General features: G+C 36.0%; 4 protein-coding genes, 1 long non-coding RNA gene, 2 other non-coding genes and 1 pseudogene across 10 annotated transcripts; 2 read left to right on the plus strand and 6 right to left on the minus strand.

Annotated features, from left to right (window-relative positions):
* Positions 1–7047: 7047 nt before the first annotated feature.
* On the minus strand, positions 7048–9218 carry LOC104738231 (uncharacterized; annotated as a pseudogene).
* A 1431-nt stretch (positions 9219–10649) lies between these two features.
* Positions 10650–13131, plus strand: LOC104736716 (exonuclease DPD1, chloroplastic/mitochondrial). Of its 4 annotated transcripts, none has more exons than XM_010456759.3 (4): positions 10650–10895; positions 11566–12204; positions 12348–12553; positions 12688–13131. In XM_010456759.3, exons 2-4 carry the CDS (start codon positions 11672–11674, stop codon positions 12906–12908), a joined length of 960 nt encoding a protein of 319 aa, XP_010455061.1. In that variant the 5' UTR covers positions 10650–10895; positions 11566–11671; the 3' UTR covers positions 12909–13131. The 4 variants fall into 4 exon arrangements, with proteins under 4 accessions (XP_010455061.1, XP_087337085.1, XP_010455065.1 ...); XM_087480959.1 differs by having other exon boundaries at positions 10707–10891; XM_010456763.3 differs by lacking the exon at positions 10650–10895 and adding an exon at positions 10916–11182.
* A 338-nt stretch (positions 13132–13469) lies between these two features.
* LOC104736715 (F-box/kelch-repeat protein At5g26960) lies at positions 13470–15294 on the minus strand. Its single transcript, XM_087480958.1, has one exon. The coding sequence runs from the start codon at positions 14968–14970 to the stop codon at positions 13741–13743; it is 1230 nt and encodes a 409-aa protein (XP_087337084.1). The 5' UTR covers positions 14971–15294; the 3' UTR covers positions 13470–13740.
* A 141-nt stretch (positions 15295–15435) lies between these two features.
* On the minus strand, positions 15436–18136 carry LOC104736717 (tlg2p-like protein a). Its single transcript, XM_010456765.3, has 8 exons — positions 17333–18136; positions 16906–17182; positions 16699–16788; positions 16372–16443; positions 16201–16275; positions 16025–16090; positions 15854–15934; positions 15436–15765 (listed from the first exon to the last, which is right to left on the minus strand). Exons 1-8 carry the CDS (start codon positions 17530–17532, stop codon positions 15658–15660), a joined length of 969 nt encoding a protein of 322 aa, XP_010455067.1. The 5' UTR covers positions 17533–18136; the 3' UTR covers positions 15436–15657.
* A 71-nt stretch (positions 18137–18207) lies between these two features.
* Positions 18208–20788, plus strand: LOC104736718 (protein DEHYDRATION-INDUCED 19 homolog 6-like). The gene is made up of 5 exons (XM_010456767.3): positions 18208–18347; positions 19152–19294; positions 19531–19608; positions 19709–19971; positions 20462–20788. Exons 1-5 carry the CDS (start codon positions 18272–18274, stop codon positions 20568–20570), a joined length of 669 nt encoding a protein of 222 aa, XP_010455069.1. The 5' UTR covers positions 18208–18271; the 3' UTR covers positions 20571–20788.
* Positions 20789–20923: 135 nt separating this feature from the next.
* Positions 20924–21558, minus strand: LOC104736719 (uncharacterized). The gene is made up of 2 exons (XR_759621.3): positions 21394–21558; positions 20924–21295 (listed from the first exon to the last, which is right to left on the minus strand). It is a non-coding gene; the product is annotated as an uncharacterized LOC104736719 (long non-coding RNA).
* On the minus strand, positions 21059–21209 carry LOC147929475 (U4 spliceosomal RNA). The gene has a single exon (XR_015579124.1). It is a non-coding gene; the product is annotated as a U4 spliceosomal RNA (small nuclear RNA).
* LOC147929476 (U1 spliceosomal RNA) lies at positions 21400–21560 on the minus strand. The gene has a single exon (XR_015579125.1). It is a non-coding gene; the product is annotated as a U1 spliceosomal RNA (small nuclear RNA).
* Between the last annotated feature and the right edge of the window lie 1868 nt (positions 21561–23428).

A 23428-nucleotide genomic window follows, 5' to 3' on the forward strand; every position in this document is an offset into this window, starting at 1 on the left:
CTGGGGTAGGAATTCAACATACCTCCTTAGCTGGGGTATGAAATTACCGATTTTCCGTTTCATCACAAGGAGAAATGTAAAGCTTCATCTGTAGGAGAGTCAATTGTAGAAATGATAGACAGACTTTGCAAAGTTTTCAAGGAGGGGTTTGACAAAACAGATCAACGTTTATCCAAATTAGAGGAGGAGATGAAAAAACTTGTTGTGGCGAAAGCAAATGATAGAGTAAGGATGTATTTATAAATACTGTTTAAAAAAAATATTCTTGCAAACTATGATGCACGGGGACGCCAGTGGGCAGCCGTCTCTCGTCTCGGATTCGTTTGGGGACGGATACCTGACGGGGACAACACTGAAACGTTTCTCAGCCGTTTAAGAGAAAGCAGAAACGACAAGCAAAAAAAGGAAACGGGACTAAACAGATACGGGGACGTCTCTAAGTCGTTTTTAACATAATTGAACTGTCCCCTTTCTAGAATTGGTAATTTACTCAAACAAAAAAGGAATTCTAGGGCATAAGGCTTTTATATAAACGATTCACTGCCTTGCTTATTTGGTTTACTGGTTTTTGCTTAATTTTAATTTAAAGTTATGTTGTTTAATCAGATGAACAATTCTCAAGGACCAAGTGATAATATTGTTAGTAGTAGCGCTGGTAATGAATCTACAAATTCTACAAATGAAAGTGATGAAAATAGAGAAAGTAGGAGCAACCAGAGGAACATGGAAATTCAAGTGTAACTATTTTTGTGAACAGCGATCAGGTTCGTATTCTTGAGTTAAAGCTCACTTGCTTGCAATATAAAATGCTGGAATCATGGCACGTAAGAAAGTACAAATGAGTGAAAAGCTTGACATGCAAAGGTTGGAAAACGAGTTTGAGGAGAGGAAAAAAGAGTCTAGACTAAAAGAAGTGTCTTTGCCTTGTGAGACGGATTCTGCTTTCAAGAAGAGGAAGTCTAGTTTTTCACCTATTGAAAGAGCATTTGAGATTGCAGCCAGAGACCAGTTGGATCAAGAAATCGCCAGAATGCTTTATACCGGAGGTTTGGCTTTTAATCTAGCAAGGAATCTACATTATCATAGGTCATATCAGTTTGGTGCTGCCAATAAAATTGATGGTTATGTGCCTCATGGTTATAATAAGTCGAGGACGACTTTGCTACAGAAAGAAAGAAATCATGTTGAGAGTTTATTAGTACTGCTTAAGTCAACATGGAATGAAAAAGGGGTGACAATTGTGTCTGATGGTTGGAGCGATCCTACAAGAAAGCCTCTGATTAATTTTATTAGTGTTTCAGGAAATACTCCTCTTTTTATGAAAGTTGTGGATTGTGATGGGGAAGTGAAAGATGTGTTCTTCATCTCTAATTTGATGAAAGAAGTTATAAATGAAGTGGGTCAACAAAAAATTGTGCAAATCATCACTAATAATGCAGCAAACTGTAAGGCGGCTGGAGAGATTATTGAGTGTACTTATCCTCACATTTATTGGACACCTTGTGTGGTACCAACTCTTAACCTTGCTTTGAAGGCGACAAGGAATGTGGAATCAAATTCTGAAACATATGATGCATGCAATTGGATAACAAATGTTCATGTGGATGCTCTTGCAATCAAACAATTTTATCATGAACCACAACATGAGACTAGAAATATTCGGTAAGTTCTCTCCTCTTAAGTTACTTGCGGTGGCTGATACTCATATTGCTTCCATTTTTGTAATGCTTAAGAGATTGAAGGTTATCAAAACCGGCCTCCAGTCCATGGTTATAAGTGAGCAATGGTCTACTTATAGAGAGGATGACACAGGGAAAGCGAACTTTGTTAAGGAGAAGCTTTTGAATGATGACTAGTGGGACAAAGTCACTTATATTATCGATTTCACAAGACCAATCTATGATATGATTAGATATTGTGATATATTGTGATACCGATAAGCCATGCCTACTTATAGAGAGGATGACACAAGGAAAGCGAAATTTGTTAAGGAGAAGCTTTTGAATGATGACTAGTGGGACAAAGTCACTTATATTATCGATTTCACAAGACCAATCCATGATATGATTAGATATTGTGATACCGATAAGCCATACCTTCACTTGGTATATGAGATGTGGATTCCATGATTGAGAAGGTGAAAGTTGAGATATACAAGAAAGAAGGACTTCAAGGATCTGAATATAGTCTCTTTTATGATGTTCTTTATAATATCTTGGTAGCTCGTTGGGCAAAGAATAACACTAATTTACTTTGTTTAGCTCACTCTCTAAATTCATGGTATGTGATTTTAAAATAAATGTTTTTTTTTGTTACCTTGCCACATGATATATAAATATAACACATTTTTTGTATGTCGTAGATTTTATAGTGAAGCTTGGCTACTTGAAGATGAAACTAGAATTAGTCCTCATAAGGATGCTGAAATCTCAACGAAGAGGATGAAATGTTTCCAAAGATTGTTTCCTAATAATGATGATCATAATAAAGTGATAAATGAGTATGCATTATTCTCGACGAAGAGTGGTCCTTTTCAGGATTTGATATGCATTTTGAGGATGGAGAATATGGAACCTATGAACTGGTGGGTGAACTTTGGTGCTCAAACTCCTCTCCTCCGACTTTGGCTTTAAAACTTCTTGGACAACCTAGCCTTTTTTCTTGTGCATGCTGAACGCAATTAGAGTACTTACTCGTTCATCCACTCACTCAAAAGAAATAGATTGACTACAAGTCGTGCTGAAGACTTGGTTTACATCCACAAAATTTTGCGGCTTCTATCAAGAAATACTGATGACTATCAAAATGAAAAGACCAAGCAGTGGGATGTTGGTGGAGATGAAAGTGATGGAAGCAGGGATTATGGAGTTATCAAACCTTTCATTAGATGATCCGGATTTTGAAAATCAATTCCTCTATATTAGTTTTTGATTGTTACTTAAGACTATTTGTCTTCTATTTTGAGACTTATATTTATAATTTTCTTAAAAGTTTATTGAAGTATCCATGCCGTATCCATATCTACTAATTTTTACTTTGCCGTTTTCGGTCCCCGTTTCCGTACCCGATTCCTGTTCCCGTACCCGTTTCAGTGCAACATAGCTTGCAAATAACAGTGTCTATTTTCATTTTCTATTGCAGTGCAATAATGACAATTGGGAAATCCCTCCATTTAAAAGTTTTTCACCAACCCAACAAGATACCATTCATGTCATTGTACCAGTGACTCAGAACGACAAAGATGAAACAAATGAAGAAACCTAAACTGAAGATAACTCAAAAGCTGGATTCAACTGCCGAGGTAAGAATTTTAAGTTTATAAGCTTTTTAACTTTTGTTTTGAATATTCAGGAAAAATTTTGAATACTCAGGAAAATCTTACCACCATTTTACTAAACAGTTCTTAAAAACGTTTTGGTAATTGTAGTGTGACACAGAAGATGTTCCTAAGATAGGTAATGATAAGGATGGTAATGACAAGGGTGAAACAAATGATGAAACCCAAACCGAAGAGTTAACACAAAAGCTGGATTCGACTATTGAGGTAAGGATTCTATGTTTTGTAACTTAAATTTTGAATTTTCAGGAAAGTATTACAACCATTGTGATAAAAGTTTCATAAAAGTGTTTTGGTAATTGTAGTGTGACATAGAAGATGTTCCTGAGATGGATAGGGATGGTGTGAATGGTGATAATTTAGAACACAATCACAGCCATCCAGTTACTCAGAACGACATGGGTGAAACAAATGATGAAACCCAAACGGAAGAGTTGACATAAAAGCTGGATTCGATTGCTGAGGTAAGGATTCAAAGTTTTTTAACTTGAATTTTGAATTTTGGATTGTGATAAAAGTTTCATAAAAGCGTTTTGGTAATTGTAGTGTGACACATAAGATGTTCTTGAGATGGATAGGGATGGTGATGATTTTAAACACAATCAAAGCCAGCTAGTTTCTCATAACGACAAGGGTGAAACAAATAATGAAACCCAAACCGAAGAGTTTTTTACTGTTAAGGTAAGGATTTTATGTTTTTAACTTGTATTTTAGATATTCAGGAAAGTCTTATAACCATGGTGCTAGAAAGTTTATAAATTGTAGTGTGACACAGAAGATGTTCCTGAGATGGCTACAGATAGTGTGAATGATGATGATCTAGAAGGCAATGAAAACCATGATATGGAGAACAAATGGAGAACAAGACATGATGGTGTACAGCATATGATGTTATTGACGTTAACTACAAGAACAAATAGAGAAAAACACATGTGCGAGCAATTCTAGAAGAACACATCCGTGTTTTTGTCTATGACTCATTGGTCATACTTGATTTTAAAAGAAAAGGTACGGTACCTGTCAAAAGAGAAAGAAAGTGAAGATAATCCAAAAGAGATGGTATGTACTCCCCTATTACTATAATGTTTTTTGTAAACTTAGAAAAGTTATCCAAATTTCTACTTACTTTAATTTGTTTGTTTTAACGAATAGAAGGAGAACATTGAAAAGGTGAATGAACTGCTAATAGAGGTAAATAAAACTATTGTTTAGAATGACTTGTTTATTGACAATTATGTAATATAAGGATCTAAATTAAATATTTGTTTGCAGAAAAATACTACCACAACTAAAGCTTGTTCTCCACATGGACCACATGTGAAGAAGAAGGTATATATATGTTTCCTAGTTTTCATTTGATGCTGTTAGATTTTATATGTTGAAAACTTTTGGTTGATGTTTTGTATTCATGGAGATGTTGTAAAACATTTTTATTCTCTTTGATATTCCAACTACAATTGAATTGATGGAAGTTGATAAGAAATAGAAGAAAATGTGTAAAAATGCTGAGACTAATATTCCTATGAAGAAAACTAAATTTGAAACCCTTCATTGTCCAAGAAACAAGAATGTTGGTAAGGTGATTGTTAATAAGCAGCAACTTCCAAGGCGTAGTGGCCTAGTAATAACTCCCTCCCAACCTACTTTTATTCCTTATAAAGCACCAAGAAACCCTGCCACAGGTAGGCATCCGCGGTTTGATTCATTTTGTCTTCGGATTTCAAGGATATTGAAGAGTTGTTGAATTGGAAAACCTCAAATACCTCAATGTTAGTTTTCTGTCATAACTGTTTGTTTCTGATATCATGAAAGTTCTTTGTTTTGAACTACAATAAATTTTTTAAATTAATTCAGGAAGAACTCCATTCATTTTAGGAACTACTTAGTATTATTATTCTTAAAAATGTTAATAATTGTTTAACATAATTGCAGTATTGATCTAAATTGTCGCACGCCATTTACAACACAATGGTTTAGTGAGCTTGAGAAAGCAAAAACATATATTCAAGAAACATTAAGTGTTTAATGTTTTATTTCTTATTAAACTGATACCATTAATTATTGTTTGATATAATTAATTTTGTATATGAAGCATATCAATGCAGCATTAACAATGATGTGTAAGCGAAGGAATAATGATCCAACCTTTTTCCACAACAGAAGACTGTCATGATCGAGTTTTGTGAGTACATGGTTTTTGAGGGATCTGGCCAACTGTTATCCTGATTTTAAAAAAGATAAAACAGGATATATGTTTCCTGAGGAGTTAATTGAAGCTGTCAAAGGAAGATTTCCACCTATTTTTCCTCCAAACAAGAAATGGGGAAAAGAAAATGATGGTTTCTATGGTCTTATATCAAGCAATGAGTATAACCAATGGGTTGGAGTGGAAATCAGCTTCAAAGATAAAAGAGTAACAGTCTTTGATTGTCGATCTGACAAAAACAAGGATATCGTAGCAAATCATGTGACACCATTTACAGGTACAATAAACCTTCACCAATACAAACCTAGTTTTTTTGAATGAAAACCTATGATGGAGAATGGAAAATGACTATTTTTATGTTTTGCAAAGTTGATTCCAGCCCTCTTAGGCTAGTGAATGTGTGGATATCACTTCATATCATCTAGTGAGTCTGAAAAAGAACATCATTCACATAATGAACGAGGCGAATTGTAGTTTTTATCTACTGAAGATGATTGAATGCCACTCGATGGGCATTGAAGATTTCTTATGTGATGCAAGTGAGGACGACATAAGATGCAAGTATGCTGGTCTTTAAGGAGTGCCTTAACATTTCGTAGGACAATGTTTGTTTATCATAGGACAATGTTTGTTTATCAAGTTTTACTTTGGCTGTTTTTTAGACTTGCATGTTGCTTGTTATACAAGCTGTTTTGGTACATATATGATCCTTGTTAAATTTTTGTAGACAGTTTTGGTATTGGCGAGAATATTAAGGCAAAATATGATTCAGAAATCTGGGCCAAAGCCTATTATTTGATTATTGGTCAAAACTTTAAATAATATAATGACATATTTTAGGAAGGGTTAAGGGAAAATAACAATATTGGGTGAATTCAGTATGAAATATTTTTTTTTACAGTAAAATGTTGAGGTAAAACACACACACAATAGAGATTTAGAAACACATTTGTTTAAAATTTATAATATTCTGGAAGGACTCCTTGAAACTCAGGATATCCTTCATGAAAATGTCTTATGAATATCAATATCCTATGAAGTTTACATCTGTAGAGTGTAGAGTGTTCTTGAATAAATCTAGTAACGTTGAAAAAATCAAATGCATAAAATTCATCATATTGGGAATCTGCAACTATTTTTATTATGTCATTCTCTACCACATCTACCGCACTTGTGTCTTTGAGATTTAGAATCTGGTACACCAAACTCTCCAACTGATCTATTTCTCTTTTTAGGCAGTCTTCCACTCTTTATCCTAGTTTGTGGTGGTGCACAGAAAAATACAGCTAAAGAATCTGGAAATACCTAACTCTTCAAATCTCCACTTAGATCTCTCAGCATATGCTTTAGCCCATATATCTGTCAAATAGAAATGATCAACTAGTTTGTATTCATCCATGTTTGTACGCTTTGCAGCAGCAATGGCGTGAATGCAAAGGTGAACAACAAACTTATTCTTATCATCTTTGACCTCAAACTCATGTTGATCCACTTGAAAAACATCTTATTTCATTGCATCATTGAAGCTTAATAATATCTCCTTTGTAACATTTGGTGTAGCACACTTGTTGTGCTTGACAGCTTTTTCCTGTCGCTCATTAAACCATGTTGTAAGGGTTAACCTAATTGTCTCAAGAAGTGAAATCACTGGTAGCTCCCGAGGATCATTTAACATAGAATTCAATGACTTAGTAATGTTGGTTGTCATAATATTGTAGTAGTTAGATGGTGCATAACCACGAGCCCACTTCCTGAAATCAGCCTCTTCTAAATATTTGGCCAGTTTTGGATTATAATTTTGTATATCCCTAAAAGCAACTTCAAATTCCTGAAACGTATAAGCATTAGCTGCTGCTTCGACAAGAGGCAAGAAGCTTTTACTCCTGAACTTTACTTTGATGTTGTTTTGGAGATGAAATTTGCAAATGCCATGATGGGATGCTGGATACAATTCTGAAATTGCTTTTTCAATGGATTGAGCATGGTCAGAAACAAATACCAAATCTGGTTCATTAGGGATGATAGAGAGCAAACACCTAAAGAACCAATTCCATGCAATATCATTTTCTGAATCAACAATTGCAAATGCTATCGGATATAAGTGAAAATCTCCATCTTGTGCAGTACTTGCTAGCAAAGTTCCCTTATAGTTTTCTTTTAGAAATGTACCATCAACAACAATCACTCTTCTCATTAAAGAAAAACCTCTAATCGAATGTCCAAATGCGATGAACACATATTTGAATTTCCCAACAGGATCCAACTCAAGGTAAACAACTGTTCCTGGATTTTTTTTCCTTGCCATGTACAACCATTTCGCTAGATTTAAATAACTATCCTTAGCAGTGCCTTTAACCAAATTCTGACCTTCCTCTTTTGCTCTCCAGGCTTTTTTGTATGGTATTATACTCCATGATCTTTCCTGACCAACTCCATAATTTGTTTTGGTTTCAGTCCAACTTTCTTTTCTCCATAATTGCTGCAGTAAAAACTCCCAAACAATTTTGCAGTTTCTTGTCTATGGTTTTCATTTCTATGGGTTATGTCACAATTGTGTTCATGACAATACTTCTTCACCACAAAGAATTCAGATGATAGTAACCTAGTTGCACGCACTTTCCAACTGCATTTATCATTAACACATCCCAAAATAACTCTCGTTTTGTTTGACCATAAACATCTGAACTCAAACTTCCATTCAAGTGCCACTTTCTCATCTTCAACATCAACTCTTCCTTGTTCTTGAAATATTTGTTCACATATATATAATCAGCCCCTCTAGTCGAATGTGAACTTACTATAGATATAGGAATAGGATCTGGAAAAGGAACCAAATGCTATGAATAAAATCATTTTCCTTTTTCAGCCGTTGAGATCTCCATATCATTATGTGTCGTAGAGAAATCATTTCCAATAGACCGATCAAGTTCCTAGAAAAAATACATATATTAGTAAATGCAAAACGACATTTGCAAGTAATTATAGCTCGAATATCATCCTTAGAATTCTTGATATTCATCATTTTATGATTTAGGAAGGTTTTCATAAAAATATATGAATCTTGTCTAAAAACATATATTAAGTAATTTAACCTTGTGTATTTCATGTGCAATCGGATGTAAAATTCTTGTAGGGATCAGAATAGGATCTCCAGCAGCAGGCAAAAGAAATGAATTATTGGTCTTTTCTTTTTCAGCGGTTGAACATGTATCACAATATGGCTTAGAAACTGAGATGTCACTACCAAATGATTGATCAAATTCCTACAGGAAGAATTAATTTATATCACTATGACAAATTTAAGTATAAGAAAGTTACAGCTAAAACAAAAATAAGAGTCATGTATATATTAATTACTGATACACACAAACGTCCTATTTCAGGATTTCCTTGTATCTTTCTGATGAAAGTGCACACTTGGCGGTCATTGCAAAGAAAGATTGGTGGAGAATCTTCTACCACTAATTTCATCCTTGGAAGTTCATAGCTGAGTGTAATCTCTTTAACTAGACCATCAAGTCTGAAATCATCAAAAACAGTTTCAACTAATTCCTTGTACGTGATATTCTCATTAACTTCACAAAGTGATCCACCTTTGTTTGCATTGATGAAAAATCTCCAATGAAGTTTGTCATTTAGTTTCCACTCACCAAAAACTGAGTATATTTCCACCATACTTACACCATACATATAATTACATACACAACTTAGACAAACCTTCAAAAACATCATAGCACCAACCAGAAGTCATATGTATACTACAACAAAATTGATGTTATATTACCAATAACACCCACAAAAATGATTCATTTCTATTCTCTATTCACCTAGACAATATCAATGATATTCTTTAGTTAATCAAACAGAAAAACTTACAATTAGATCAGAGATGAATTGCTTGAATTTTTTGGATGGTACATATGATAGCCATCGATTTAGCACCTAGCTGAAGTTTCACGGGATCAAAGTAACGCTTAATGAAAGCTTCAATCGAGCGATTTAGTCTAATTGAAAAATCTGAGATCAGAAATGAAGATTTTCGATCGGAAGATTCATCAAAAGCTTCGCAGGAGAGAAATGTAAGAAAGATTGACAGCCATCGATTTAGCACCTAACTGAAGTTTCACGGGATCAAAGTAACGCTTAATGAAAGCTTCAATTGACCGATTTAGTCTAATTGAAACATTTGAGATCAGAAATGAAGATTTTCGATCGGAATATTCATCAAAAGCTTCGCCGGAGAGAGATGTAAGAAAGATTGATAGCCATCGATTTAGCACCTAACTGAAGTTTCACGGGATCAAAGTAACGCTTAATGAAAGCTTCAATTGAGCGATTTAGTCTAATTGAAAAATCTGAGATCATAAATGAAGATTTTCGATCGAAAGATTCATCGAAAGATTCATCGAAAGATTCATCGAAAGATTCATCAAAAGCTTCGCCGGAGAGAGATGTAGGAAAGATTGATAGCCATCGATATAGCACTTAACTGAAGTTTCACGGGATCAAAGTAACTTAATGAAAGCTTCAATTAAGCGATTTAGGCTAATTTAAAAATCTGAGATCAGAAATGAAGATTTTCGATCGGAAGATTCATCAAAAGCTTCGCCGGAAAGAGATGTAAGAAAGATCGAGTTTGATTTTTTTAAGATTTTTTAAATAATAAATATTGTTCTTTATTAATACTCAATATTAAAAAATATACTAAATTGAAACATTTAAGCATGTGTTAATTTTGGAAACCTAAAATAGTGTCATCCTAAAATATTTCTCCTTAAACAAAGTTTAAACCAACCGACATTATCAAGTGACTTGCCGGGATGTTTTTCCAAAAACATGGGAATATTCTTTTCTTTGTAAGATTACAACACTATTATTTTTTTAAACAGGATATAGAAACAAATATGTAATGTTCATAATTAAATGTTCTATCGCTTCCAGAAGATAAAAATTGCATAACTGTTATAAATATTATTTGACAGAGGCGTTTGTTTTTTTTTTATAAGGTTTGAATAGGTTAAAAAGTTAAAACTGAGGTAAGATTATTTTTATTTTTGCCAAAAGTGGAAACAACAAATACGACCCAAGCCACGTAGATCCGTATTTGTCGGATCGGGTAACAGATCCGAATAAAACGGACGGGTCTCTCTCTCTCTCCCACTCGCCCCCCCCCCCCCCCTCCCCTCCCCTCACGCAACTTGTGTTTGTTTACTCTAATCTCAATTACGCTCTCTCCCTCCCTCTCTCTCTCTCTCTCTCTCTCTCTCTATTAAACTCTGTCCATTTCTTAAAATTCGATACTTTCGTGCAAGCAAATGCAGTTTTGTTTCGAGTTTGGATTACACAAGGCAAGTAAGTGTATCTCTTCTCCTTTCCCGATTCATTTTTCTCCTTCTGGGTCATTTTAAGATTCTCTGAAAATTTAAGCCAAAGTTCGTACCTTTCTTGGTCTCTCCTCGATGAGCGATTTGAATAAAGCTTAAATCTTCATTTCTGCAATTCCTCAGTCGTTTTCTAATCAAAATCTAAATTACCGTTTCTATTTGATTTGTTTGGATGCTGACACAATTAGGGGAGAGCTATGATTTTTTATTTGCTTCTTAGATGTTCAAACGATGCTAAAGATTTGAAATTTGAAGGTTTTGACTACTCTTATTGGCTTGAATCGAGTCTCTGAAATTGATTACACGTAGTCTGTTTTCATTTTTTCTGATTGGAATTTTAAAATTCATGCTTTTGGATGACGTTTTCTCTGCTTTGCTTTCTTCTTTCTTATGATGGGATCTAGAGTAACTCGTGTTCTACTGTTCTTAGCTTGTTCCCTTCTTTATCTCTACCGAGTAACTCAAAAATTTGAGTCTAAGTTATTAACTTTTCTATTGGGTTTTGAACAAACTTTGTAATGATGTTGTGAAAACTGCTCGTCTTTAGGATCAGAAGGGTATTATATAAATGAAACTGTTAGATTTGTATCCAATTGGTGTTAATATGAGCTTCGTTTTACATTCTTGTGGATCTACAGATTGCAATAGTCGTCTCTGGAGGCAGTTGTCTTCACGAACAGAGGAGACATTGTCTCTTTGATTCTTCTTGAGCTTATTTAGGGAGAGAAAGCGAGAGAGGGTCTGATGTGTGTCTCAATCTCGCAAGTCTCTAGACTTAGATTCCATTCATTTGGAAGTTCTTGCTGTGAACGTGTTCATGGCTGGCTCAAGAACAGCTCAAGCCTGAAGCTGCTTGATGTTAGAGCTTCTTCGGTTGATGGTAAAGCCAGATGGGTCAGACGAAACGTGAGTACAACTACACAAGGTAGTAGAAGCAACAACACTAAGAGCAGTGTGTTGGGAGGAACAATTCCTGTAACCAGGATTATAGATGAAGAGAGCAGGACCAAGATACAGCAGCAGCCTTTTGGAAATCTTCAGCAACGGCTTTCCCAAGACAAAGATCTGCCTAAACTCCTCACGGTTATAGTCTCTGATCTTGAGACAACCGGCTTTAATAGAACGAAGGAGCGGATAATTGAAATTGCAGCACAGGATTTAGCTGGTGGTGAGAACAGCACATTTCAGACTCTCGTCAACCCGGGATATGTTCCTGTAACTAACACACATATCCACGGAATCAGGAATGATATGGTTCGTCGACCCGAGGTTCCAAGGTATACCATTTGTCTGTAGATAAAATGGCATCATGTAGAGTTATTTTTTCCAGTTCAGTACTCTTTGAATTTGTGTGATTAGTTTTGTTTATATGCTTGTGTGGCTTCCATTGGATCAAACTAATGAACGTTTTGCGTTGTAGGATGGAAGACCTGATACCCATATTTCTGCGGTATGTTGAGAGTCGACAGAAGCCTGGAGGCTATGTGATGTTAGTTGCACACAATGGAAAGTCATTTGACTTCCAGTTTTTGATCAATGAGTTTAACCGTTGTTCTTTCGAGATTCCTCATAATTGGTTGTTACTCGACTCGCTCCCACTCGGCAGAGAGCACATGAAAATTATAGGTAACATACCTAAAATCCCTTTGCTTCTATTTCACTGAGATGCATATAATAAAGCCTGTATGGTCTTGTTTTGTATCTTAGTTGGTTAAACTGAATACTCTAAACCTAAAGAGAACAAACATGTTTTCTTGCAGACCCAACAGTAAAGCCAAAAGCAGGATTAGAAGTTCTTGCAGAACACTATAGTCTTACAAGGGATGGTGACGCTCACAGAGCCATGTCAGATGTTTTACTCCTATCTCAGGTGTTCCAGAAACTCACCATTGATCTCAAGCTCTCCGTTTCTGATCTCGTTCTCCGCTCTCACACTGCATCCGATATCGCGACTGCCATGGCCAAGAACAAGAAGGCCTGAGACATTTTTAGACAGCTAGCTAAGCTTCTTTTGGGATATTCATCTCTCATTCTATTATCAAATGTATTCTCTGCAATTATGTAACCAATTATTTAATTTGATTCTAAAATCAATCAACCTAAATAAAAAGATGTAACTTTTTATACAGGACCCAAAACCACAATCCTTGTAAGAAAGATTAGTTGTTTAACTTTGTCAAAAGGAATCCAGAGGTATCAATCAATGGTGTGTGGAAGGAACAGTTTACACATAGTGTATAGGTATTGTTTCCTTTATGTCATCTTTTGAATCATGTTTCTTTTCACTCAGAATCCGGCATCTAGAAGCATGACTGACTTATCACTATCAAGATCATACTGTGTGAAGCTTTGAAATGGGATGAACATTCAACAAAATCAAATTTATGCTTTCTCTTTGGTCAGAAGGGATTGACTTGTTTATTTCTTCATAGTTACACATTTTTCTTGTGCATTTGGGTTCTAAGGAGAACATAGTCCAACAAGCTGAAACATATGTCCTGATTTGAAAACAACATCATAAATAATTGTTTTGTGAATTTAATTTGTTAATGTAGTAGTAATTGATTACTCTCTCTCCAAATTAAAATTAAGAATACACACAATTAATCTAAAGTTCAAATCCAAAGAGATAAAAAGTTTTGTTTCTCTCTATTGGGAAAGCAAAAGAGCCAATAAGGTCACTGAGAGCCCAAGACGCTGTATGCTTTTCATGAGTAAACATGTGCACCAATCCAATAATGAGTTTGTTTTTGTCCACTTTAATATATCCCGCGTACGTTAGCCTTATTAATCCTGCGCCGTTGTCTCCACTCTTACCACTCCACACACGCACATGCGGCGCGTGTAATCATCTCCGGTAGATCCGCCGCTCTTCTCCACTCTCCATCCACCGTATCGTACATCAACACAAGGCTCTCTCTCAGCCCTCGCTCACTCCTCCCACTTCGCCGGAGCAAATCGTCAATGCATCCCACCACCTGTACCACCGCCACTTTATCTTCCACTCCAACACAGCTAAACCTCACCGTTCCGTCTAACCGCACTTGAGCCGGCAACGGCGGACTTTTCAGCCTCCGCCATTCTCCGAACCCGCTGTTACCGCCGCGACGACGCGCGTCAAATCGCCAGAACGAAAGCTCCACGGCGTGGCTGCTTAACACGTACACATATCCAACCGCCGCACACGCCGCCACAACACATCCACCGCCAGGAACGGAACGACTCCTCAACCACTGACGCGATTCCACATCGAAAAGATCCATAGAGCTAGCGTAAGCACGCGCCGCAACCGCGCGTGAAGTCTCATTCCCAATTTTCAAACCACCGATGACATAAAAAACTCCGTCAACAGCTGCTCCGATGCAACCGTATCTCTTCCTCGCCGATTGAGTCACAACTTCCCACCGATTCAACTCAGGATCGTACTCTTCAACCGCGGCCGCGACTTCCGAACCACCGCCACCTCCGGCAACGTAGATCTTACCCGAAACCACCGCGATTGCGAATTTTTTCCTGGGGAAAAGCATCGGAGATCTCAAAAGAAGCGTCCCCATCCACGAATCGTATCTCAAAACAGCATTTCTACTAACAACATAAACCCTAGGTCCGATCGCCGCCGCGCGAGCATGAGACAAACTTGCATAACTACCGTCAACAGACCTACTCGAAACCGCGAGAGACACTTTCCAAGTGGCGACCTCGGACTGAAGAAACTGCAAATCCGCGGCGAAAAGCCCAGAATCGACGGCGGAGATAGCGATGAGAGAATGCCGGAGAAGACCTGAACGACGGCGGAGGTGGAGGAAGTAAGGAGAGTGGAGGAGACGAGACCAGCGGCGACAAACGACGGAGAGAGAAGGAATCGAAGAGGAAGGGACTCTGGAGATACATTCGAGGAGCAAATCGTCAGGTAGAGAAGCTATCGTTGTAGAAAGATTCGCCGACGGTTGGTGAATCGGAACGAGTGATTTGGCGTCGGAGGGATTTGGTAAACAAGATTTCATCAGCCATGAGAAGTGCCGAGAGTTGCAATGCTCTGACATCAGAGAGGATAGAATTAGATATCTTCTGAGATTCTCTTTAGAAATAAACAAAATAAAAATGTTGTGTATGAGAGTCACTGAGAATTTGACCCCTGAGAGAGAGAGAGAGAGGGAAGTGTCATTTAAGAAAGTAACATACACACATGTTTATACAACTCTACTTAACTTGTGTTTATGGGTTATCTACTAAAGTACTAACCCTCTTTTAATTTAATTGATGAAGTTTTCTTTTAACTACAATTTTTTTTTTGTAATTTGAGTTAGGTACTAAATCCGTTGGCGATGCAGTTAAAATTATAGAGCTAAGGTAACATTTGGGAAAATGTGGAATTTGACTTGTTTTCTTATTGTTGATAACCCATCAAATTATGACCTTGACCATGGTCACTACTCTGCAAAGGATCTTCAGTAATGTAAATGCAAATGCAAAAGAAGTCGAAACCAACGCCATCAGGCATCAAGGAAGAACATAAACTGTCTCTTTTTTTCTTCTTTTTTTTTCGTTTCTTAATAACATCTCGGACACTGTTTTCATATCCGTACAGAAACAACCGCAAGAAGAAAATATACGATGTCAGGGTCTAAAGAATGAAAGAATTACGGATCAAACTTTTCTTATTGATCTAACCAGACCAGGGATGACGGTCCACGGAACTTAGCTCTTCTGTGAAAGAGAAGTTGTTCCGATCACAAGAATATTTCCTTAAGAATTAAGAGTAACAGCATGATGAAACAGAGGATGACAAGCACAGACGCACACTTCACCATCCCTCCATGTCTCTGTGTTCGCTCTGCCTGTGAAGTTTTATGCACTTTGCTTTTAATTAAATTTGGGACAACCATATGATTGGCCATTAATGTTGAAGAGAGTACACAATTTTACCTTCTGCAGTTGTTTGAGGCCATCTTCAACAGTAGTAGCGACGTTTTCAATATTATAGTCTATCCGATCAACTATTGTACCCTGCAGCGAAACCGGTTGTTTTGAGTTTGTTTTCCAAAGGAAGTAGACTCAAGAGCAAGACAAAGAGAACATGGGCTCAAGTAGTTTTACCTGATCTATCACAAGTGCAGAAAGATCTTTCATGATTTGAGCAAGGTCGTTTACTGATTCTACAACCTGGACAATGATACAGAACAAGAACAAGAAAATAGATTATGCTTGATTGTATAAGAAAAAAAACCATCGGTGAGCAAATAACAACAACGAACACAGACTAAAGCACTAGCCTGTTGTATCTCTTTCTCCCTCTCTACGGATACTTCCTCGCTTTTTTTAATCTTAGACATCTGATGCTCATTTAACTAAAAAGAATTGGAGAATATATTTCATCAATAAAGAAGTACATAAGAAACGGATGGCTATGAATCGAAAGAATGAAACAAATAAAGGAGTCAAACCATATCGCCAAAATCATCTTCTTCAGGTCTATATCTGTTTCTGCTCAGATTCATCTCTAAATCTACCCCATCCTGATAAATGATAATACATTTCAAGTCAAACAAAGCTTCTTGAGAGGACATAATTATATAATTGTCCCATAATTTGAAAATATACAAGTCTCAAAAGAATCTATCATCCATGTAAAAAAGTTTTATTAGGTTGCAGCATCGACGAAACACAAACAAAAACTCCGACAAACAATAAATTGCAACATCACAACGTTTCTGGCATCAGAATTGACCAGAACGTTAATAGTTACAACTAAATAGCTACTAGCATCATACCTCTTTTTGCTGTCTCAAGCGTTTCAAATAGGTTGATTGTTTCTTGCGGAGCTCCATAGAAAGAAGTTGGAGATCAGTGGCAAGAGATCGCTGTTTATATAACAACACAAAAGAATTAAGCTCAGATGGCTATAACAATGTTGCCCAAAAAAAAGAGGCAAACCCTTTAAACATATGTATGTCAGTGCCCATCAAGTCAAAGACTACCTGCACGTTTTTCCTAACATTAGAATCTTCAGAAGGTCCAGCTGCAGAAAGCCTCTGAAGTTGCTTCTCAGACTTTTTCAATAGAAAAGTGATCTCTTGTGTCAAAGACTCAATATTATGTTGATCTTCTTTACCATCTCCAAACGACGGCATTAACGCCTTGGCATGAGCCTTTCCCAACTCAGCCATTTTAGTCCTCGCACGCTGTATGTTCACAGAGATCTCTTCAGAGACATCAACCCAAGCTGGTGGTAATCCCACTGTTATCGCACCTTTACTGAGATACAAGTAAGAAAAAAAAAAAAGCTCCGTAAACTACTAATGAACCAGCTCTGTGATCCTCAAGCTCAAGCATCTAAGCTTAACATACGATTAGCAAAACCCTAACTGATCAATTACTTAAACATTTTCACCGGCAAAAGAGTACCTCGAATTCCCAGGATCTTCGGTACTAACAGGAGCGTAAGAGCGATTCGGATTCATTAAAGATGTGCTCGCCATCTCTATAACTGGACCAACGCCGGATCGTGTTCCCGTCAATGAAGATGATGACGACAATGGAGCTCGAACGCTCCTCAGAGAGTTCCTATACTTCCTGAACAACAACGTACGATTCCTCGTCGCCATGATTGATTGCCAAATTAGAATCGAAATCCCTAGAATCTCAATTTAAACATCCAAATTTCGAAATTAAGCAATTAGAGATGATCAGAGCTTCGTCTCCGATTTGAAAAGCTATAGATCTGACCACGATCGCGGCTTCATCATCGAGCAAGAGAATAAATAAAAACACGAATTGTGGCGCCTAAATTGGGACACCGACGGCGACCGGCGTGATCAACAAAACTTTTCCGATGAGGTTTTCAACTATTATTTTCCCAAAATTAATTAAAAAATCTCTGTTTAGTTCTTCTCTAATTGTATCACACCAACTTACCAAAAAGTAAACGAATAACACGTAAGTGTATAGTTAACAGCATGACGTTTCCATATTTCAAATTGGAAATACACGGCGGGTAAAAAGGATTAAAACGGCATGCATTCGTGCGAGCTGCTGAAAGCGAGAGATTTTAAAAAAGGTAATTAAGTTTTTTTTTTTCGTAATTAAAAAACAAAGAGTTGTAAATGTAATATAAACTCATCTCGTCCTAATGTCTCTCTCACTCTCTCTCTTTCTCTATCCAAAGAATTAAAAACAAAGAAAAGCCATTTAAAGAAGAAACAACAAAACGCAGAATCGTCGTCGTCGTCGTCTCCGTCTTTGCATTTCGCCGGAATATTTTGATTCTTGAATCGGAATATCTGTGTTTTCTTTATCCCGATTTGTATTTTGTAATAGTTTTTGTAGAGAAATAAAAAAGAGGAAATGGATTCTGATTCTTGGAGTGATCGTCTCGCATCGGCTTCAAGAAGATATCAGCTCGATTTCTTATCTCGATCTGGTGAGTTGAAAAAAAAAAAGAAAAAAAGAATTTGGATATGTTCTTTGTCAATTAATCTTGATTTGAGATTTGATTTGGTTGTCTTCTTAAAATTTAATGTCTATATGTTTAATGCCGAAACCAATGATTCTAGTGCTCAATTTGTTTTCTTTTAATTTGATCGATAAGGATCTCGAGGTTGAGGTTGAATGAGAGAGATTGACATTTGTTACTGTTCTTTTTTGCTGACTTATTTTCCTACAAAATGAAACAAAGACTTGATGTGTTTGGTCTGAATATCGAAACGGAGATTTTTGTTGATGATGTTGAAATGGTAGAGGATGGAAAGAAAGAAATTATAAAAAAGAAGTTTCTGTCTTTTGAGGCATTTTACTCATCTGTGTGGGGCTTTGAAGGATTGATTAAGCGTGTGTGTTTTGTTTATACGAAGAGTTTGTGTTTTGGTTTTTTGGTATCGTCAACTTGTCTTAAAGTTGGAATCTTGAATCTTGATGATTCTTGTTTGACCAACAAGAAGAATATACAAAAACTTTCTTGTTGGGTAAAACGTTTTCCAAGCTTAGTTTTTTTCATCTCAAACGTAAACATCTTTGCCAGGAAAGTTTTATCATGATCTTGATGTTCCTTTTAAACCCCATTTCTTACATTTTGTATTTTGTAACTAAGAGGATGGAAATGGAACGCGTTTTTAGTATTCCCATTTTATTTTTTTTGTACTTGTAGCATTTCAGAATGTGCTCTTTGCATCGTTGTTTTGTGGTATTTGACTAGGACTTTTCTTGTTTTTATCTTTCTAAAACGCAGACAATTTCTTGGGATTTGAGGAGATAGAGGGAGAAGATGACTTCAGGGAGGAGTATGCTTGCCCCTTCTGCTCAGACTATTTTGATATCGTGTCTCTTTGCTGCCACATTGATGAAGATCATCCTATGGACGCCAAAAATGGGGTAACTATTACCTCAATACTAAACAGTTACCAAAGTCTATTTATTGTTTCATCACATATTCACATGATTCTTGGTAGATTGGGTTTGTTAGTCGTTTCTCATCTTGGATGTAAGATTAGAATTTCATCGTAATAGGATTGGAATTGCCACTCAGTGTGCCTCACAGAATAAATCAAGTAGATGTGTTTTCGATTCAGCGTTTAAATCATGGAGACGTGACATATTTTTCATTGTAGGTATGTCCCGTTTGTGCGGTGAAAGTGAGCTCTGATATGATTGCTCATATAACACTTCAACATGCAAATATGTTCAAGATATCCTTTTTTTTCTTCTTCCTTCAACTAGTTTTAACGATCAGTTACTTTTGTGATTTGTCTAAAGAGTTGTGTTTTCATTTCCTTAACGAAATATTACGTGACACGGAAAAGAAAAACAAGAAGAGGTGGGGCTCAGTCCATGCTATCAATCTTGAAGAGGGAGTTTCCTGATGGAAATTTTCAGAGCCTATTTCAAGGATCGTCGCGTGCGGTACCTTCTTCTTCTGCCAGTATAGCTGCTGATCCTTTGCTGTCTTCGTTCATTTCACCAATGGCTGATGACTTTTTCATTTCTGAGTCAAGTCTATGTGCAGAAACAAGTTCTGCCAAGAAAATATCGAACCAGAGTTTGCCTGAAAGGTATGCTTCCTCATTCTCATTATGATTACAAATCTGCGAATGAACCTTCATAGAGTTTAGTCGATCCTTTATTACCATAAGCATAAAGCTCTTGTGATTTGCCCTTTTCTTTGCCATTTTGTAGTAAAATTTCATAATTTGGATATCAATGAAATCTCACAAACATAGTTTTTATGAGCCTTCATAGAACTTAGTTGATTCCTTATTACCAAAAGCATAATGCTATTGTGATAGCCCTTTTCTTTACCATTCTTGTTAGTTGAAATCTTACGTTTCTAGTAAGTTGTGGAGATTATGCCTAACATCTAGAATCTAGATGCTTAGTCATTGCATAATCCCACAAACTTAATTTTGATGAGCCTTCATGAAGTTTTGTTGATCCCTTGTTTTACCACTAACCTAAAGCTCTTGTGATATTTTTTGTTGTTGTGGGAAACACAAACCGTAGAAGTTTCTCTGATGATTCTTTTCTTGGTCCAAAATTTTATAGGAATGTTGAGAAGCAGTCTCTTTCAGCAGAGGATCACAGAGAGAAGTTGAAACAGAGCGAGTTCGTTCAAGGGATTCTGAGCTCTATGATTCTTGACGACAACTTATAAAGAGACATATTTCCGATTACCTCTCTACGATTAGATCATTCAACGATTGGAAAATGTAACGGCTTTGTTGTGTTATTTATCGCAACAAGTGAGTTGGGAGGGGGGAAAGGGTTTGGGAATAAGCAGAATAATGTTAAAGAGAGACATGATAATGAGTACTATTAATTAACTTATGAAACACATATTTGCTCTAATGAAACACTCGAATTGTGTCTGTAGACTGTATGTCTTAGAAAAGTCAAAAAAAAAAATGTATGTATGATCATATTTGCACTTGAGATCTTTTTCAGTTTGCTCCAGATTTTACTTTGGTGTTTTGTTTCAAGTTTGTATGTTTTAATATAAAGTGCACATTAACAAACTATTAGATCTTTTTAATGCAAGCAAAAGCAAAAACTGTGTTTAGCAAACGACGATACACACATCATTTTAAAATTGGAGATAAGCCAACATTTTAAAAGATATAAGATTGATACTAGGAATTGTAGAGCTTTACCCCGAAGGGAGCTCTTCCAGAAATTCTCGAAGGCCAAAGACAAGCAAAGGCCTAGGAGGGGGTTTGGAAATAGTTTTCAACCAGCAATAGACGCGCCTCGGTTAGAACCTCATTAGCTGCGTCATTGCCCCAAGCGCAAAGATGGTTTTTACATAACGAGAGCCTCCTTCTTTTATAGTCACACAATACCCATCAACTTTATATGTGCTTCCGATGTGGGACTTTGGTCCTGAACAACAACAAAAAAAACATTTTTCTTGTCAAATTACGTTGACAAGAAGAATAAAAGTCATGAAGATCAAATAAGCATTAAAAGATTAGGACTACATATGGTAGGGGCTGCGCGAACGCAAACCCCCTCTGCCACAAATAATGACGCAAGCTCTTCCTCTTGGGAAGACCTTAAGCTTAGCACCCCACGATATGTGCAATGTGGTCACTAGCCTAGGCCACTCGTCTTCATGATCGCGAGTTGACCCCGTCCAGGTAAGTAATTTTTTCGTTCCATCTGCTTCTCTATTTATACTCCTGTTTCCCCAGTCATTACATTGGGTCCGAGCGATGTGGGATAATTTGATGTTAACACATCCTGCCGTGTGAAGTTCCTGGTTTCTAACAACGTGCTGTTTTCTCGAAACTGCATAAATTTTTGTGTTTTCAACATGGGCCGATAAGTCTAGGCCCAATTATTGTATGGTTGTTCTTTATTTGTTTAGTCGTTTGTTTCCCATATTGATCAAACTTTTAGTGCTCTTATATAGTTGTATATACTTATATGCATTTGTTGATCTCCTGACTCTACGACAACATAACATCTAGTAGACACTTTTTAAACACGTAGCCGAATCTAGTTAAATGACATGTATCCGCATTAAAGCTAAATTACCCCACAAAACGTTATGCCAAAATGAAAGAAGCATAACCATAGATTTCTTGTTCATACCCATAAATTAGAAAATCAACAGAGTTTTTATAGATTTGTGAGTTTTAAAATCATATGATCGATTGATATAAGAAACTCTTTAGAAAACATGAAAGGAGTAGTGTATTGCAGTATTGGCCTATTCCCTCTAAAGTCTAGACACATTTTTAGTCTCATAATTTCTTTGGATCAGAGACTATAACATTTTAATTAGTCTAATTGCAAGCCCCTTTACGAAAAAAAAAATGTTAATTAGTCCTTCTCCCCAATAGCAAAAGTCGAACTTGAAACCTTGAAACACACTTCATTTGAAAGGTCCAATCGAACCTAAGATCTTGATATAGCACATTTTTTTTGTAAACATTATTCAACTAATTGATTTTAAAGACCCATCTGGCCATCTATTATTTTTCCAGCAATTATAAGTGTAGAAAATAGCAAATTTTACAATCCAATAATCTATAACCTTACTAGCAATAATCTACAACTATAACAATTAAGATAAGATACTTGGTTGCTATCACTACAATCGCTGTTATGTTACCACAACATCTATTCAAGGCCGAAGTGTTTAGGTCGGGAGAGACAGTAGACCTTGTTTGCTATTTAAAATGTTCCAATCCCATTGATAAAGTAGACACTTGAGGACCCAGTCCAAAGGCTTACCAAATCAAAAGTGTTTTTTCAAGTACATCAAATCATTATCACCTTAACCTCTTTTGTCGTCTACCATTTATCCGATCTTTAATAATTATGTTAAGCATTGTTATTATCTATGCTTTTTATATATCTTATTATCTGTATACTTCAATCCAAATAGCCCTATACATTATATAACATAGTATTGATCTCATATCGATATATTTTATTTGACAATTTAAAGAAGGGATTGTGTTAGGATTCACTAATGTGGTTTTGTTTGTATAGCCTCTTTGTTTCCGAGAATTAGTTGATAAAACCACTCAATTAGTTTATGAGTAGTTTTTGACAAGAAAAGAAGAAGAAGTAGTAGGATTAATAATTAAAAGTAGATGCTATAGGTTTCAATTTTTAAAAATTTCTAACTTTAATGATAACATTTTGAAAATTGGATATTTTATTTTATTTATAAAAATATATTAAAATCCATTATAATTTTTCAATATTCAAATGTACTTTTTTTAAAAAGTATTTGGGTATGCAAATGTTTTATAATTCTTTTAACTTCGATAACGCCGAATATCAATAAAATGTTTAATTATTTAGTTGATAACACTAGATTTTATAAGTTTTAAATTTCATTTTAAATATCTCGATATGCAGAAAATGTGCTTTTAACTTTGATAACATTGAACATCAAACTATTAGCTGGATAACAATAGATTTTAGAAGTTTTAAACTAAATTACTGATATAAACTTACATTAATGTTATATATGTTTGGATTCATGGTGTATTCATA

This window comes from Camelina sativa, chromosome 13, assembly GCF_030686135.1.
Source record: "Camelina sativa cultivar CO46 ecotype springtype chromosome 13, ASM3068613v1".
Classification (NCBI taxonomy): domain Eukaryota; kingdom Viridiplantae; phylum Streptophyta; class Magnoliopsida; order Brassicales; family Brassicaceae; genus Camelina; species Camelina sativa.